At 42.8% G+C, this 19,211-nt stretch overlaps 1 protein-coding gene across 3 annotated transcripts in view; it reads left to right on the top strand.

Moving 5' to 3' along the window:
• dab2ipa (DAB2 interacting protein a) overlaps window positions 1-19,211 on the top strand; it is a 128,244-nt gene that overhangs the window by 32,864 nt on the left and 76,169 nt on the right. For all 3 annotated transcript variants that reach the window (XM_029717778.1, XM_029717779.1, XM_029717780.1), the window contains one exon: window positions 11,645-11,748. In XM_029717778.1, the coding sequence (XP_029573638.1) occupies window positions 11,645-11,748 (104 nt within the window). The remainder of the gene's footprint in view (window positions 1-11,644; window positions 11,749-19,211) is intronic.

Raw genomic sequence — 19,211 nt, 5'->3', positions numbered from 1 at the left:
AAACCTGCTTAGAGACATCCACAATCCTGTGGATCCATTTTCAATGCTTACACATACTGAGGTGATATACAGGTCAACAGCCACACAAATGGTGTTTATCCCATTGCTATGCTTAGCTTACTGTCTCCTATTGCGCCAGGACTAATAGAATATTCACCACAGTAGAAAAGCGGTTGTGGGGGATGAGAATGTGTGAACCTCAGGGCCATGTGCAGTAGGAGGAGAGGGAATGTCTTGTATCTATTGATGGAACCAGACTGCATAACCAACACACGGAATATTGTTTTGAATAACTGAAATTATATGATACTGCTACTTTTATTTGCCCCCCCCCAAGTTGTAATTATGTTTTGGTCAAATTTTGATGAAGCCTCGAGGAGATGTGGTATATGGCCAATATACCACAGCTAAGGGCAGTTCTTAGGCGCAATGTGGTGTGCCTGGACACAGCCCTTAGCCGTGGTATATTGGCGATATATCACAAACCCCTGAAGGGCCTTATTGCTATTATAAACTGGTTACCATCATAATTAGAGCAGTAAAACGAAATGTTTTGTCATACCCGTGGTATACGGTGTGATATACCATGGCTTTCAGCCCATCAGAATTCAGGGCTTGAACCACCCAGTTTATAATTGTAGTTATGTTCCAGGCCCCTGACCATCCACTCAAGAACAAATCATCCCACAGCTGAATCTAGTTGATCCCTGCAGTATGGTATCCTGTCACTTTTTCTCTTCTGTCGATTCTGTCCAGTTGTCTCTTAACAAATTAATTACATTTTTCTAGAGAATATACATGTTGATCAGCTGTTTCTTTCCTTATATACATTATGTAATCACTGTGTCCAAAGAAGACTATATGATTTACATCAGTTTATCTTCTGAATGAAGAGTGGAGCTTATTTAGTTGTCGAAATTCCTCAGTCTGGAGTGGTATGTGGGAGCTTTTAATCTGCACACTTTTGTGTGGGCGAAATAATGCCTTTATGGGGAGGAAGTGGGTCCCAGCTCCATCTTTAAGCCACGCACACACACACACACACACACACACACACACACACACACACACACACCAAAAGGCTTCTCCAAACATATTGCCTCCCTGCCAAAGATGGAGCATATATTTGTTCATCAACACACAGGCTTAGTTTAATTTGGGTAATGGAATGAAATCTAACCAAATCCATGTGGCCCAGGCAGGGGAAGGAGAGATAGTGGACAATGAGACCAACGCAGTAATGCTCTGGGGCTGTTTTGGACAGGATTACTTGTGTGGATGGGCCCCTGGGAGGAGATCATGGCCAGTATTCACAAAGCATCTCAGAGAAGCAGTGCTTATCCTGGATCATAATGAATAGGATTATATGAACTGTAGGGGAACTGATCCTAGATCAGCACTCCTACTGAGATGCTTTATGAATATGGGCCTAGGGCATAGCATAATGCTGCAGGGGCAGTAATAGTATCATCAGTCGTTGATGATAGCCAGCTCTGTGTGGGGGCAGACAATGTCTAGGTACTCCTGGGCAGAGCATGGTTCAAAGTAGAGGTCGACCGATTTAATTAGGGCCGGCCGATTTAATTAGGGCCGATTTCAAGTTTTCATAACAATCGGTAATCTACATTTTTTGACACCGATTATGGCTGATTACATTTCACTCCACGAGGAGACTGCGTGGCAGGCTGACCACCTGTTACGCGTGTGCAGCAAGGAGCCAAGGTAAGGTGCTAGCTAGCATTAAACGTATCTTATAAAAAACAATAAATCTTAACATAATCACTAGTTAACTACATATGGTTGAGGATATTACTAGTTTATCTAGCTTGTCCTGCGTTGCATATAATCAATGCGGTGCCTGTTAATTTATCATCAAATCACAGCCTACTTCGCCAAACGGGTGATGATTTAACAAGCGCATTTGCGAAAAAAGCCCTGTTGTTGCACCAATGTACCTAACCATAAACATCAATGCCTTTCTTAATATCAATACACAAGTATATTTTTTTAAACCTGCATATTTAGTCAATATTGCCTGCTAACATGAATTTATTTTAACTATTGTGTCACTTCTCTTGCATTCTGTGCAAGCAGAGTCAGGATATATGCCAACTGGCAGGTGTCTTCACTGACATTTTCAACATGTCCCTGATTGAGTCTGTAATACCAACATGCTTCAAGCAGACCACCATAGTCCCTGTGCCCAAGAACACAAAGGCAACCTGCCTAAATGACTACAGACCCATAGCACTCACGTCCATAGCCATGAAGCGTTTTGAAAGGCTGGTAATGGCTCACATCAACACCATTATCCTAGAAACCCTAGACCCACTCCAATTTGCATACCGCCCAAACAGATCCACAGATGATGCAATCTCTATTGCACTCCACACTGCCCTTTCCCACCTGGACAAAAGGAACACCTATGTGAGAATGCTATTCATTGACTACAGCTCAGCGTTCAACACCATAGTACCCTCAAAGCTCATCACTAAGCTAAGGAACCTGGGACTAAACACCTCCCTCTGCAACTGGATCCTGGACTTCCTGACGGGCCGCCCCCAGGTGGTGAGGGTAGGTAGCAACACATCTGCCACGTTGATCCTCAACACTGGAGCTCCCCAGGGGTGCGTGCTCAGTCCCCTCCTGTACTCCCTGTTCACCCATGACTGCATGGCCAGGCACGACTCCAACACCATCATTAAGTTTGCAGACGACACAACAGTGGGGGGCCTGATCAACGTCGAGACAGCCTATAGGGAGGAGGTCAGACACCTGGCTGGGTGGTGCCAGAATAACAACCTATCCCTCAACGTAACCAAGACTAAGGAGATGATTGTGGACTACAGGAAAAGGAGCACCGAGCACGCCCCCATTCTCATCGACGGGGCTGTAGTGGAGCAGGTTGAGAGCTTCAAGTTCCACTTTTGCTGGGCTGACGGCACGTGATCCCCCGTCAAGGCTTTGGGGGTGTAGGGTCACATGCTGTCAACGTCGAAAAAATAACATTGCATCATAATATAGCCTATCACCAGGGCTGTACCTCTATACTGCTCTTCAATGATGAACTCTCAGCACTGGTATCTCTAAAAATATATATATATTTTTTATATATTTTTTTTTTGGGGGGGGTTGTGAGTTGACACCGGCACGCTGCCGGAGAGGCCACAAGCATGACCCCTGACCTGCCCCCTCAATGAGGAAAGGTTTGGGGAGGAAGTCCTAATACTACAGACTACTGGGTCAGACCCGTCTGCACAGACAGCACAGTCACTCCAAGAGTAGGACCAGAGCTGCAAACAGGGATAACCAACTACTGTTTTATCCTCTGGGACAGCCCTCCTCCACCAAAAAAATTCATCCCTCGGGATTGTTGTTTGTCACTTCACTGAGTTTTGTCTAACCTAAATATCCCAGGAGAAGGTGTGATGTATAGTAGTGAGCAAGTAGGCTACCACTGTAACTGCACAGTAAACAAGGTCTGTCCCTGACAAAAAAAATGAATATTGGTTGACCAAAAAAATAAGATTAAAAAAAGAAACATTTTAACGTGTTTTATTTTTATAAAATAAACTATATGTATTGAGCTTGTCTGATGCTTTAAGCACACTGTTTGATGAAATAAGACACACATGACTCCAGAGGGAGCCAGAGATCAAGATAACCAGAGAAAAAAGCCTTAACCTGACCCGACCATCCTCCTTTCGCTCCTGCTGGCTTTGCAGATTCTGCTGTTACTCTCCTGAAGTTGCCAGTAATAAGCTAAAAGAGAAGTCGGCAACCTTTCTCATGTGGAATGCCAATTTATCTTACTATTTCTACCGATCTGCGTGCCAGTTATGGTTTTCATATGCACATTTTCGTGGAACAGTTTCATATAATAACGTCTTCGTATCTCATTCATTGTCATGGGGTTATTTACATTTTCTATCCAAATAAAAACTATACAAACCCAAAAAGGAACTTCTATTGCCATTTGTCAACTATGTAAAAATAGCCTACATAAAGACAACAAATAAAAACATTGCATCCTGCAGGTAGAATATATCCTATAAATCACATTGGCTACAGCATGGCCTATCTGCAACGAACTTGAAACATTTGTATCAACTTGGGTCCGCAGAGGTTCCTGTGCCAGTGAGCTCGGGACAGACACGGCTGAAGGCTATTTGTGCAAGGGATAAGAGCTCATCGGGTAGGCAAATTTTATGACGTTTCAACTGGATCAGAGCATGACACTTTTCCCTTTCATGCTGAGTGGTTATCGAAAGGGAGAGAGATGGAAATATTTGTCAAATACATTGACGAACTATTGTCATTCTCAATGAATCTAAAAACAGACTTTGTTTGCTTGCTGTTTGAGGTTAAGAAAACATTACTTTGAGAAGCTCCACAGCTCATTAGTGGTGGTGCGTTAAGCCAATCAGAAATACTATCAGATCCCCAGATGGGCACATTCATATGCCTACATTTACATGCAGGCCAAGTAGCCTATAGGCTTACTTCTATGCGTAATCGGGTGCGTGTCCTTACTCAGCATTGACAGGAGCACTCCAAACAAGAGACACTGACTAAATTGACAACTTGTAAATGGAATTGTGTGCTCTGCAAACAACGTGTCCACTCTGCCAATAAGAACGGTAAAATACTGGAATAATAATATATTCAAATCAAATTTTAGTCTAGGTAATTGAGGTAATATGTACATGTAGGTAGAGTTAAAGTGACTATACATAAATAATAAACCAGAGAGTAGCAGCAGCGTAAAAGAGGGGTCTGGGTAGACCTTTGATTAGCTGTTCAGGAGTCTTATGGCCTGGGGGAAGAAGCTGTTAAGCCTTTTGGACCTAGACTTGGCACTCCAGTACCGCTTGCCGTGCGGTAGCCGAGAGAACAGTCTATGACTAGGGTGGCGGGAGTCTTTGACAACTTTTAGGGCCTTCCTCTGACACCTCCTGTTATAGAGGTCCTGGATGGAAGAAGCTTTGCCCCAGTGAGGTATTGAATGCATTAACAGAAATTAACGTAACCAAACAAACATTGTAGATTTGAAATGATAGGAATTAACTGTACTACTGGTGATGTATGTAATGGGGAATTGATAGACACTAACAATCAAACACAAACAATTCACACAATGAAGTTATGAAACAAATTGATTGGAGAGAGATGTGCATCTTAACCACATCCCCTTCTTGGACTGTGCCATCCAGCGGCCTGCGCAATGGATTAGTCTCGTCCCCATATATTTCCTACTGCTCGACAAAAAATGAATGTTTGACCAACAGCCTATCAACCAAACAATCGACCAGTCGACTAATTGGGGTCAGCCCTACAGTAAACAGCCTTGGTAATGTTTGTCTGAAGTTGTCTGATGATCTGTGCCTTTCGGCTTGCGCTCTGGACTGAATTAAAGGCTCATTTGTTATGTAGGAATTTACACACAGGTATAGGTTAGGCTATGGGGAAAGGGGACCCCTCTTTCCTAACCTAATAATGCTTGCCCCTGGCTTTTACTTCGAATTAGTGGTGGGAAAACACATTTTTCTCATTTGGAGATGAAAAACCACAAGCTTCCTGCGTTGTTTACGATCTGTACCTAGAGTTGTTCTTTAAAGTACTCTTTGAACTTGAGTCTGAGTGCCCTACTCAGAATTCCTTTGTATTCATATAAACCCTTTGGAAAATTGACTTTTGTGCTTTGGAGAGAAAAGGTAATCTTTCTCGCATCACAGTGCTGTTGTGTGACACTCGCACTGAAACTGAGACCTTTGGGACATGACTGCATTGTTTGGTTTATCCAATGCCCAAAATGTCTGAAGACAGAGCACATTTATGATTGTTAGTGTTAAAGGGATACTTCAGGATATTGGCAATCAGACCAAAGATTGATGCAATGGTGTGCTGTGGTAGGCTTCCCTGTAGCTCAGTTGGTAGAGCATGGTGTTTGCAACGCCAGGGTTGTGGGTTCGATTCCCACAGGGGGCCAGCACAGAAAAAAAATGTATGAAATGAAACGTATGCATTCACTACTGTAAGTCGCTCTGGATAAGAGCGTCTGCTAAATGACTAAAATGTAAAATGTAGGCTGTTTACTGTTTGTAATTTGATAAGTTAAATAACAGTTCTCCAGTGAAGACTTCTTTGATCCAGGTTGGCTCTTCACACTGCCTTAGGGGATGCACTCCCACTGGCCTATACTCCATGGACTGACTGCACTAAAAGACCGATAAACACCCTCTGCTCTGTCAGTAGAGCATTTTAGTTTACAGAGGCTGTACAGAAATGTATATAGGCATATAACTCAGCAAAAAAAGAAATATCCCCTTTTCAGGACCCTGTCTTTCAAATATAATTCGTAAAAATCAAAATCATTTCACAGATCTTCATTGTAAAGGGTTTAAACACTGTTTCCCATGCTTGTTCAATGAACCATAAACAATTAATGAACATGCACCTGTGGACGGGTCGTTAAGACACTAACAACTTACAGACGGTAGGCAATTAAGGTCACAGTTATGAAAACGTTGGACACTAAAGAGGCCTTTCTACTGACTCTGAAAAACACCAAAAGAAAGATGCCCAGGGTCCCTGCTCATCTGCATGAACGTGCCTTAGGCCTGCTGCAAGGAGTCATGAGGACTGCAGATATGGCCAGGGCAATAAATTGCAATGTCCGTACTGTGAGACGTCTAAGACAGTGCTACAGGGAGACAGGACGGACAGCTGATCGTCCTCGCAATGGCAGACCACGTGTAACAACACCTGCACAGCATCGGTACATCCGAACATCACACCTGCGGGACAGGTACAGAATGGCAACAACAACTGCCCGAGTTACACCAGGAACGCACAATCCCTCCATCAGTGCTCAGACTGTCCGCAATAGGCTGAGAGAGGCTGGACTGAGAGCTTGTAGGCCTGTTGTAAGGCAGGTCCTCACCAGACGTCACCGGCAACAACGTCGCTTATGGGCACAAATCCACCATCGCTGGACCAGACAGGGCTGGCAAGAAGTGCTCTTCACTGATGAGTCGTGGTTTTGTCTCACCAGGGGTGATGGTCGAATTCGCATTTCTCGTCGACGGAATGAGCGTTACACCGAGGCCTGTACTCTGGAGCGGGATCGATTTGGAGGTGGAGGGTCCGTCATGGTCTGGGGCGGTGTGTCACTTCATCATAGGACTGAGCTTGTTGTCGTTGCAGGCAATCTCAATGCTGTGCGTTACAGGGAAGACATTCTCCTCCCTCATGTGGTACCCTTCCTGCAGGCTCATCCTGACATGACCCTCCAGCATGACAATGCCACCAGCCATACTGCTCGTTCTGTGCGTGAATTCCTGTAAGACAGGAATGTCAGTGTTCTGCCATAGCCAGCGAAGAGCCCGGATCTCAATCTGGGACCTGTTGGATCAGAGGGTGAGGGCTAGGGCCATTCCCCCCGGAAATGTCTGGGAACTTGAAGGTGCCTTGGTGGAAGACATCTCACAGGTAGAGTTCAGCGTGTCAAATCGGAGGGCCTGTTGTCCAGACCTCTGGCAGTCTCTATGGGTGTGCCTCAGGTTTCAGTTCTCGGGCTGACCCTTTTCTCTGTATACATCAATGATGTCGCTCTTGCTGCTGGTGATTCTCTGATCCACCTCTACTCAGACGACACCATTCTGTGTACTTCTGGCCCTTTGGACATGGAGTTAACAAACCTCCAGATGAGCTTCAATGCCGTACAACACTCCTTCCGTGGCCTCCAACTGCTCTTAAATGCAAGTAAAACTAAATGTATGCTCTTCAACCGATCACTGCCTGCACCTTCCCGCCCTCCCGTCTAGCATCACTACGCTGGATGGTTCTGACTTAGAATATGTGGACAACTACAAATACCTAGGTGTCTGGTTAGACTGTAAACTTTCCTTCCAGACTCACATTAAGCATATCCTCACATGATCTCTCCTATCATTGCTACGCAGACGACACACAATTAATCTTCTCCTTTCCCCCTTCTGATAACCAGGTGGCGAATCGCATCTCTGCATGTCTGGCAGACATATCAGTGTGGATGATGGATCACCACCTCAAGCTGAACCTCGGCAAGACGGAGCTGCTCTTCAGCCCGGGGAAGGACTGCCCTTTCCATGATCTCGCCATCACCTGTGGTCAAGTCGGTGACCCGATCCTGTAGGTTCATGCTATACAACATTCGCAGAGTACGACCCTGCCTTACACAGGAAGCGGCGCAGGCCCTAATCCAGGCACTTGTCATCTCCCGTCTGGATTACTGCAACTCCCTGTTGGCGGGGCTCCCTGCCTGTGCCATTAAACCCCTACAACTCATCCAGAACGCCGCAGCCCGTCTGGTGTTCAACCTTCCCAAGTTCTCTCACGTCACCCCGCTCCTCCGCACACTCCACTGGCTTCCAGTTGAAGCTTGCATCTGCTACAAGACCATGGTGCTTGCCTACGGAGCTGTGAGGGGAACGGCACCTCCATACCTTCAGGCTCTGATCAGGCCCTACACCCAAACAAGGGCACTGCGTTCATCCACCTCTGGCCTGCTGGCCCCCTACCGCTGCGGAAGCACAGTTCCCGCTCAGCCCAGTCAAAACTGTTCGCTGCTCTGGCACCCCAATGGTGGAACAAGCTCCCTCACGACTCCAGGACAGCGGAGTTTAATCACCACCTTCCGTAGACACCTGAAACCCCACCAAGGAATACCTGGGATAGGATATAGTAATCCTTCTAACCCCCCAATAGATGTACTATTGTAAAGTGGTTGTTCCACTGGATATCATAAGGTGAATGCACCAATTTGTAAGTCGCTCTGGATAAGAGCGTCTGCTAAATGACATAACTGTAAAAATCTCCAATCCAAAATGAAATCTAGAATTGGCTTCCTATTTGGCAACAAAGCATCCTTCACTCATGCTGCCAAATATACCCTTGTGAAACTGACTATCCTACCGATCCTTGACTTCGACGATGTCATTTACAAAATAGCCTCCAACACTACTCAGCAAATTGGATGCAGTCTGTCACAGTGCCATCCGTTTTGTCACCAAAGCACCATATACTACCCACCACTGCGACCTGTATGCTGTCTTTTGCTGGCCCTCGCTTCATATTTGGCGCCAAACCCACTGGCTCCAGGTCATCTGTAAGTCTTTGCTAGGTAAAGCCCCGCCTTATCTCAGCTCACTGGTCACCATAGCAGCACCCACCCATAGCGCGCTCTCCAGCAGGTATATTTCACTACTCACCCCCAAAGCCAACGCCTCATTTGGCCGCCTTTCTTTCCAGTTCTCTGCTGCCAATGACTGGAACGAATTGCAAAAATCACTGAAGCTGGAGACTTATCTCCCTCACTAACTTTAAGCATCAGCTGTCAGAGCAGCTTACCGATCATTGCACCTGTACATAGCCCATCTGTAAATAGCCCACCCAACTACCTCATCCCCATTTTGTTATTTATTTTTTTGCTCCTTTGAACCCAGTATCTCTACTTGCACGTTCATCTTCTGCACATCTATCACTCCAGTGTTTAATTGCTAAATTATAATTATTTTGCCACTATGGCCTATTTATTGCCTCCCAAATCTTACTACATTTGTACACACTGTATATAGACTTTTCTATTATGTTTGTTTATCCCATGTGTAACTCTGTGTTTGTGTCGCACTGCTTTGCTCTTTCTTGACCAGGTCGCAGTTGTAAATGAGAACTTGTTCCCAACTGGCCTACCTGGTTAAATAAAGGTGAAATAATTTTTTAAAATAAACCAGCAAGAACTGGCAGATCTGGTGCAGTCCACGAGGAGGAGATGCACTGCTGTTCTTAATGCAGCTGGTGGCCACACCAGATACTGACTGTTACCTCCCCCCCCCTTTGTGACACATTATTCCATTTCTGTTAGTCACATGTCTGTGGAACTTGTTCAGTTTGTCTGTTGTTGAATCTTGTTATGTTCATACAAATATTTACACATGTTCATTTTTCTGAAAATGTAACGCAGTTGACCGTGAGAGGATGTTTTTTGTTGTTGCTGAGTTTATGATTAAGCTTCTTCTAGTGGCAGATTCTCTGCTGTAGCAGATGAAGGTGCTCGCAGGGTGTTGCTGTTAACTGAACCCTGATAAGATGTTGTGACTGCGGGACAGGCACACACTGATCAGACCAGACCTTGGTTGTATTGTATGTCTGGATCTCATACACACTGAAAGGGATGATATCTCTGGTCGGACTAAAATAAAGCCAGAGTCTCTGGAGTGGACTTGAGTTCCAACAAGAGAGGTGTGGGAAAGGTCCAGTATTGTGTCGATAGACAGCAGCAGGTATGGTATGCTCTTTCCTCCGTCAGTGCGGTCACTGTTTGCACTGGACAAACATGGGCAGAAAGGTGAAAAGTTAATTTTACAGGTTGGTGTCAGCGGTGCTCTGCCGACAAGATTCCAATCACAGAGCTGAGTTGGGGGGCTGAAAAATCTTTATTGTCTGGAGGAGCCCACTCTCTGAGATGTCAAGTCTATGAATTCAGGGGAGGCAGCCTACTGTCCTTTTAATGGCTATGCTGTTCACACTAATGATTGCTTAGTGCGTACAGGAATAAGGAAAACATAACTTGGGGCTTTGGCACGAAGTTAGTCTGCAGATGTTTGAGGGAAGCCCTTGTTTACATGCACAAGTATTTGTATTTAAAGAATAGAACTGACAGAAATGGTTGAAATTAGCCTAGTCTTGGGTGACAATACTTAACACGTATATTTTAGGTACCTTCAATTTATTCCAAATTTAAAGTAGTAGAAATAATGTGATTTATTGATTTGAACAAACATTTTAGGCTTGAAGAAATGTCAGCTAGTCAAGGCAGACTTATGGCGATGCCTTCTGAAAGCTAGCCAGCGGAGGATGCAACCAGAGGATATTCCCGGAGACAGCCAAATGCAGTGTAAACTGTCTCCAGACCTCTACACATCACTTTCCCATTTTGACAGCGTTCTCTTCCTGCTTGTTTGAAGTGATCTCGTCGTGTTGATGTGCTTTCATATTATCTCTTGGCCTTTCTGTGGTTGGTGAGCTACGGTAACTAGCCTAGCAAAACCCATTATTAGCCGAAACTGTTCTAAAAGCCAGAGGTTAAGTATTACACACTATTAAAATATTCTCATGTAATTGAATGCAGTAATTGTCTGTTTTCTCCTTCCTCCGTGAGAAAGTTTGAGGCGATAAATGAGGGGGCTCAGAGGTGTACCTTCTTGTAAGAGCCGTATCTTTCCCACAGAGGCAGAAATAAGACTGAAACTTATCTCTCGGTGTATCAACTTAGAACAGATACCGACACACAGAGAGAACAAGCATGGATTTCGTAGTCTGTCAGGGATGGCGGTTTTCCATGCGAACTCTGCTTCTACCTTTCTCTCATTACCTGTTTGTTTATGCAGAATGCAATGTGTAGAGCATCTCAAACACAAATCATTTAGGTGAAGCCAGAGCCAAGGGGTTGTGTATACCTTTTTCATTTTATGCTTGTTCCTCCTTTCTGAAGATCATATGTACATTGTTCAGGATTATAATAGCACCGCAAACGTCTACCTTTTGGAATTTGATTGAATTGTGCCACAATGACTTACATGTGAATTCCTCTCCCCCTCCCCAGAGCTCCCTCCTGAGAGGGTGGGTCGCAGGCGCAGCATGCCGGGCAGCGCTCTGGACAAAAGCCCCTCCATGGAGCCAGCCACCTCCACCCCATTCAAAGTCACGGTGAGCATTCAGCAGTACACCTGCTCTCTCTCTCTCGCTCACCCCCCCCACCACCCCCATCTCGAGCTCTCTTCCCGTCCCCCCTCTCAAATTCAAATTTAGATTGTTTTATTGCAATGAAATACAATTGTACATGGATGATAGTTACACTGTATTACTTGTAAGTTACTCTATATACAATGTAACTACTTCAGGGAATTAATGGTCATGGGATGTCCCTCAGACTATGGCAATCATATACATATCTGGCAGTAATATTTATGGTTCTCCCTCGCCCAGAATAATTCCCAGCATTATGTCATTAGTAAATGCACAGAAGTTGGGAATTGAGTGAGATATTTTCTAGAAAAAATCTTCTTATTTGGGAGTATTTCACACAGTAGATCAAAAAGTGTCTCTACCTCCCCTGTCGTGCAGTGACCACATAGACACTCCTCTTTGAGTAGCCATGTGTTTTTGTCTGTCCCTGTTTCTATAGCCAATTGGTGGTCGCTGAGCCTGTATTTGGTCAGGATCCATCTCTGTTTTGTATCTCTGAGAGTAGAGATATTCTGCCAATTTGTATGTTCTTTTAGTTTATTCAGTGTTTTTGTTTCATTTTCCCAATTTGTCAAATAGGTTTTCATTTATGTAACAATTTGATTGATTTCCTTGTGTGTTTGCATTATAGGGTTGTTTAGTGTTTTTAACAGCGGACATAGGGGACTCTTCAGGGTTCAGCTCTTGGGTTTCCTGTGCTTTGATTTGTAAGGCTGTTCATTTCAAAATGTTAGTGTCCTTTTCTTTATATTTACAATTAAAGAGAATCATCCAAGTTCCACTCTGCATGGATTATTTGGAATTCTCTTTTGGATATTTAGGATAATTGTGCAGAATTCTGTGTGTCGATTTTCTATTGGGTTTTTCTCTCAATGCCTATAATCGTAATTACAGGTTGGACCCCAAACCTTGCTTCCATATAGTGGAATTGGTGAAATTACACTATTGAATATTTTGCACCAGATTTGGATAGGAATATTTATTTCAGAGAATTGTATTTTTATCGACTAAAAGACTTTACAGGCTTTTTCTTTTAGTGCATTCACTGCCAGACCAAATCCTTCACAGGCACTGATTTTTTTTGTCCCTGTTAGTTGTACCTGGGACTAAATTTGATGGAGTGTCTGCTGCTCTGATTCCTGGCCTTTTTCTGGAAAATAACAACTTTGGTTTTCTGAAAGTTGTTGTTGATTGCCCCGCTGATTCTTTATTCTCAAAGAATGTTAAGTTGTTCCTGTAGACCTTGCTCTGTTAGTGACAGTAGGACAATGTCACCTGTGTAGAGCAGGAATCTGACCTCCTCATCCTTGAGGGTGAGTCCAGCGGCTGCAGATCGGTCCAACAACACTGCTAGTTCATTGATGTAGACGTTGAACAGGGTTGGACTTAAACTGCACCCTTGTCTCACCCCTCGCCCTTGAGCAAAAAACTGTTATTTTATTGTTCATTTTAATGCTACATGTGTTTGAGTAAATACATTTTATGATGTATACTTTACCCCCAATGCCGCTTTGGAGGGTTTTGTAATATAATCCATCATTCCATATGGAATCAAAAGCATTCTTAAAATCAACAAAACGTGCAATTACTTTTCCTCTGCAATTCTGATGAACTTGCTGGTTTATTAGTGTGTAATGTTTGTATGTGGTCTGTTCTGAGTTTGGGTAGAAAGCCTTTTTTTTTTTTTTTTTTTGCTGTGAGCAAGGTCTGTATTCAGAATACAGCAGAACAGTTTCCCTATGTTACTTGTGACACATATTCCCCTATAGTTATTAGGGTCTAATTTGTCACATTTTTATGTATGGGGATTATGAGTCCCTGGTTCCAAATATCAGGGAAGCAGCCACTCTCCAAAACCAAGTTGAATAATAGTTTCCTGCAACTCAGGAGTAATGTGTTTAAGCATTTAATTCCTGATGCTGCCTTTCCAGGTTTTGTATTTGGGGTTTAAAGTAATGTCTTCTGATGGTATTATTCCATAGACTTTCAAAGTGATCTATCCAAATTATGCCATTTATGAATGGCTAGGTCATTCCTTTTTTCCATTTAGATCATTCCATTTCTCCCAGAACGGGTTTCCATCAATGAAGTCTTCAATCTTTTTTAGTGTTTTCAAAATGCTTCCGTTTCTTCCATCTTAGGTTTTGTTTGTATTCTTTCAGTGTATCAAATCAAAACAATTTAATTTGTCACATACACTTGAATACAACAAGTGTAGACCTTACTGTAAAATGCTTACTTACAAGCCCTTAACCAACAATGCACTTAAGAAAATAAGAGCTAAGCAAATATTTACAAAATAAGCTAAAGTAAAAAAAAAGTTACAATAAAATAACAATATGGTTATATACAGGGGGTACCGGTACCGAATCAATTTGCAGGGATCAAGGTAATTGAGGTAATATGTACATGTTGGTAGGGCTGGGCTGAATAACGGATTTTACGATATAACGGTATTGCTGCACATACCGGTTTGGGTTTTTACTTCTGTAACGGTATTTGAATGTTTGGTTTGTTAAATGTGATACGCTATGTATAAAGTCAATTTGTATAGTTTACTTCACTTCTTGAGTCATCTATATCCATTCTCTCTCTCCATTCCGTTTTCCACACAGACCTAGCCCCGCCCCCTGTCACTCAAGGAGTGAATTTGTTGTCCCTCTACCACGAGTCACTTGCGTTCCGTTTCTGCAGCACATGAAACAATGTTGATGACATTGATTCTGTTTTCACTTTGCTTCTTAATATACATCCACTAGAGTTCTACAATTACACTTAGTTCGTGTTTCTTACATCTGCAAACAGCTAGTTTGTCTTAGTAAGTTTGGCCTAAATCTTGTTAGCCGCTATTGCTAATTGCTAGCTAGCTAATAAATGTACTGAGTCAGAGCAAACATAACTATCTATACAGCCTGATAATACTAGTGATGGTGTAGACTTGCATGTTTGTTGTGCAACAGTACCTTCTAAATCAGAGGACAACGCAAAGCAATAATGTTAGCTACATGAAGTAGCTAAAAGAGAACCAAAGATTATAGGGTCCCCTAGGAAACACTTGTCAACACCTGTCACAATAACTCCTCCCTGGCATTTTCATTTGTTGTCATGTCAAACACTGTATTCAAAGTGCCCACTATTATATTCTAACTATAGAATTTTAATGATCATTCTATATCCATGATTCCAACAGGTCATCCAAGTGTTTTGCTCTAAATCACAAGTCAAATCGCAATTGCAACATTTGGTCAAAATTAAGGTCTAGATTGTTTGCCCATATCATGCCGCCCTCCGTGGCAGTGTGGAAATTATCTGAAATGAGTGCAAGAAATGTAGAAATGTATGAAAATGCTGACTTTTTTTGGTGGGGTTGAATTGAACAGTATAAAACAATCAGAATAGAGGAAGACCCATAGAAATCACTATAAATATATGTTTTGCCACCAATGTTCACTCAAGTTTTTCCAGCACTGAGCAAATTTCAGGTCATCTGAGCGCAAATTTAAATGTTGTGAAAATTCTGTGCAACTTCCAGCACGCATTTACTGTGAACACTGAGGCTGTACCCGCATTAAGTTAAAGTTTTAAGTGGCCAAGTAGGCTACTGTGTCTCATTTGCTTATAATGAAGGTCTACCAGAGTGGCCTACCATCAATAACAATGGAGAAAATGCATCCCATAACATTTTAACATGGAAATAGCTGTTCTATTATTCAGCCTACAGGAACAGCCAATATGTGGTGTTCAATGTCCTATCCTACCGATCCTTGACTTCGGCGATGTCATTTACAAAATAGCCTCCAACACTCTACTCAGCAAATTGGATGCAGTCTATCACATTGCCATCTGTTTTGTCACCAAAGCCCCATATACTACCCACCACTGCGACCGGTATGCTCTCGTTGGCTGGTCCTCGCTTCATATTCGTCGCCAAACCCACTGGCTCCAGGTCATCTATAAGTCTTTGCTAGGTAAAGTCCCGCCTTATCTCAGCTCACTGGTCACCATAGCAGCACCCACCCGTAGCACGCGCTCAAGCAGGTATATTTCACTGGTCACACCCAAAGCCAATTCCACCTTTGGCCGCCTTTCCTTCCAGTTCTCTGCTGCCAATGACTGGAACGAATTGCAAAAATCACTGAAGCTGGAGACTCATATCTCCCTCACTAACTTTAAGCACCAGCTGTCCGAGCAGCTCACAGATCACTGCACCTGTACATAGCCCATCTGTAAATATCCCATCTAATTACCTCATCCCCATACTGTCATTTATTTTTTTGCTCCTTTGCACCCCAGTATCACTACTTGCACATTCATCTTCTGCACATCTATCACTCCAGTGTTTAATTGCTAAATTGTAATTATTATGCCACTATGGCCTATTTATTGCCTTACCTCCCTTATCTTACCTCATTTGCACACACTGTATATATACTTTTCTATTGTGTTATTGACTGTATGTTTGTTTATTCCATGTGTAACTCTGTGTTGTTTGTGTCGCACTGCTTTGCTTCATCTTGGCCAGGTCGCAGTTGTAAATGAGAACTTATTCTCCACTGGCCTACCTGGTTAAATAAAGGTGAAATAATAAAAAACAAACAAAATGTAGGCCTACATTCAATGGGACTTTTGGGAAAAAAAGATGCTTGGCTTGACATTAACCTGTTTATCCAGTTGTCCTTCAGACAAGGAGGTGACTGAAAATGTTGTTGTGTTTGATGCAAGAAACCACTTTACAAAATAAAATGCATGATTATTCCCATACCATTATTACAGAGAATCAGACAAATTATACTACCCTCTGCCTATTGGCTACTTAGCTTATTCAAACCTGTCTCAAAATACAACATTGCCCCTTTCTAAGACAAAAAACAAGCTCTTTACCTGACTATTTTCAAAGACGTCTAGAAATATACACGTTTTGTACTCTTTTAGGAAGCAATCACTCCCCTATTGCTGACTACAAATGATCTATAACTGGGCTAATAACTCACTAACTAGCGAAGGATATGAACAAAATGTGCACACGTGGCTACATGCAGCTCTTGCTCTTGATCTCAAAACAAGTGCATCTACTCACGACCGCTCATGCTGTAAACACAGTCCAGTTCAATGTAAATGCCACATCCATATATGACAATGGTCTATTTGCATATAGGCCTACTGCAGCTCTAATGGTTTATGCCGCGCTGGTTTGTGTAGAGTACAATAGATGCAATACAAAAATCTCTTGTATAGTTTGTTTTGTTTCGGTATCTTACATTGAAAGTGACTAATATTGTGTTGATTCGATCACAATTGCCACAGTAAAGGGAAACGTTGATAGTGTTAACAGGGAAAACTCTAGAACAGTGGTCACCAACCTTTTTTGAGTCAAAATGCAAGCTGAGATTTACTGCTCAGATGTTAAAAAATAACATTACTTAAGAAGAGAAAAAAGAACATTACTTAAAAGAAAGCCCATACAACATTAACCAATTAAAAACAATACTATAGCAATGAGATTTGTGCAGTAAGCTATAGGCCCAGTACATTATCAACGTATATTTGCTTTGCTTGAATTGCCCTGCCAATGCATTGTTGTTTGGGCCATTTACAAAAAATTATATTTCAAAATATATGATCACACCGGTAATAGAACCATTGTTGTATTACTTCTGAAGTGCAGATGAGTGGGCATACATTTTAAATAATTTGCTATTTTATTGGGCTGGTGGTGCCTGCATCTGATGGTCAGTCTCAGCGAAGCAAGAGAGCAGCAGACTGAGGATCAGCCTCTCAGCATCCCTCCGCTCTCTCTTTCCTCTACTGACACTGACCAAAAAGGGACACCTTCTTCCAGCTGATGGCGAAACTCGAGTCACACTGCATTATTTCTGCCTCATGCACAAATTTATATTGTTACTCCTATGAACAGAGAAAGTGAAGTATGCCTCGATATTAAAAAAGACCCAAGCCGCTAATAAAAACACGACTATAGATCAGGCAGAGGCCCACCTGTTTTTCATGTTATTTTGGCATTAATATGAGTCACATATCAGTTTGCTTTCAATGTAAAAAAATAAATATATATATATATATGAGTTAATAAAGCTGCATACAAACATGGTCTATTTTTTTACTTTCTTGAGTAGGGCAGCAAAATGCAGGTGTTTCAGCCTAGATCAGTGCTTTCTGTGGTGGTGGGGCAGCCAGCGGATGTACAGAGCATAGGGGTTGTTAATGTTCTCTGGTTGCGCCGTGATTGGCTCAGTGTTCTGTCACTCATGGGGACACTACGTTGCCACAAAATCTATGGGGCGAGTTTGAAAATTCAAGCCCTTTGGGTGCTGCCATAGAGTTACATTAGAAGTGTCCATCCAAGAAGGCTCATGGTCATTGGCCACAGATAAAATGAAGTTATATCTACAGTAGCTTTGATTGGACTGATCATGTCGATGTCTTAACTAGCAGTCATCATCATGAATCAAGTTGACAATCTACTGGCAAATCCTTTTTAATCCGACCATTGGACATAAACATTACACAGCAAGTATGAAATTGCTAATTCAACAATGAGTGGTTTGGAAGGAAGCAGTGGCTAACTGCAAGCATCTCACAACAATCACTATTTTGCTTTCCCTGCCTGCTATTCAGTGGAGAGGGGGTGTGGTCCAAGTCTGGGTTTAAGGATTTAAAAAGTCTGTCTGAAAGGGTCTCAAAACATGTCTGTATGTGATGCACAATTCTCAACGCTGTTAAACTGGGATTCCTGGGGAGATCAAACGTTGTGGCTCAGCTAGATATATAGACGAGCCATCGACCTTAACAACCAACAGAGGAGAATAGGTACGTGCTTGCCAGAATTATAGCATGCATTAAATTGTCTGGCAACTGTGAGACAGCACTGCGGGGCCATGACGAGTCGGCCGACTCCTTGAACCCAGGCGTTTTCAGTTGTATTTTTGAGGCCATGCGTGATGGAGGTTACAGGGTACAAAAGAGCACTATTACTCTGTGATTTACAGGAGACGTCAGTGGTCTCGTCAGCCTGTACAGATGCAAAAATAATCTCCGACACCTTCTTAGATATAGCTTCTCTGTACACTTCATACATACAATCCAAAACTTTGTTTTAGATCGTGCTTGATGTACCCTTAAAAATTGGTTGGACGTCATAATGCTGCGTTACTTGTTACCAGACAACAGTGTGTGTGAGAAGTTTTTGTAGAGGTGAAGGACTAAACTGGTGTCGGCCTCTCCAACGCCATCAAACAAGTCCTAGCGGCACTGAATGTCAAGAAATTGGCTGCACAAACCTACGACAGGGCAGCGGTGATGAGTGGTAATGTATGTGGTGTCCAAACGCTACTGAAGGATTCCTTTCCCACCGCAGAACTCCAGTGTGCTACCAAGCTATGAACTATGGGCAACCAGGAGAAGTTGAA

The sequence above is a fragment of the Salmo trutta genome, chromosome 27 (assembly GCF_901001165.1).
Source record: "Salmo trutta chromosome 27, fSalTru1.1, whole genome shotgun sequence".
NCBI lineage: Eukaryota > Metazoa > Chordata > Actinopteri > Salmoniformes > Salmonidae > Salmo > Salmo trutta.
This window is presented reverse-complemented; position numbering and strand designations above follow the sequence as displayed.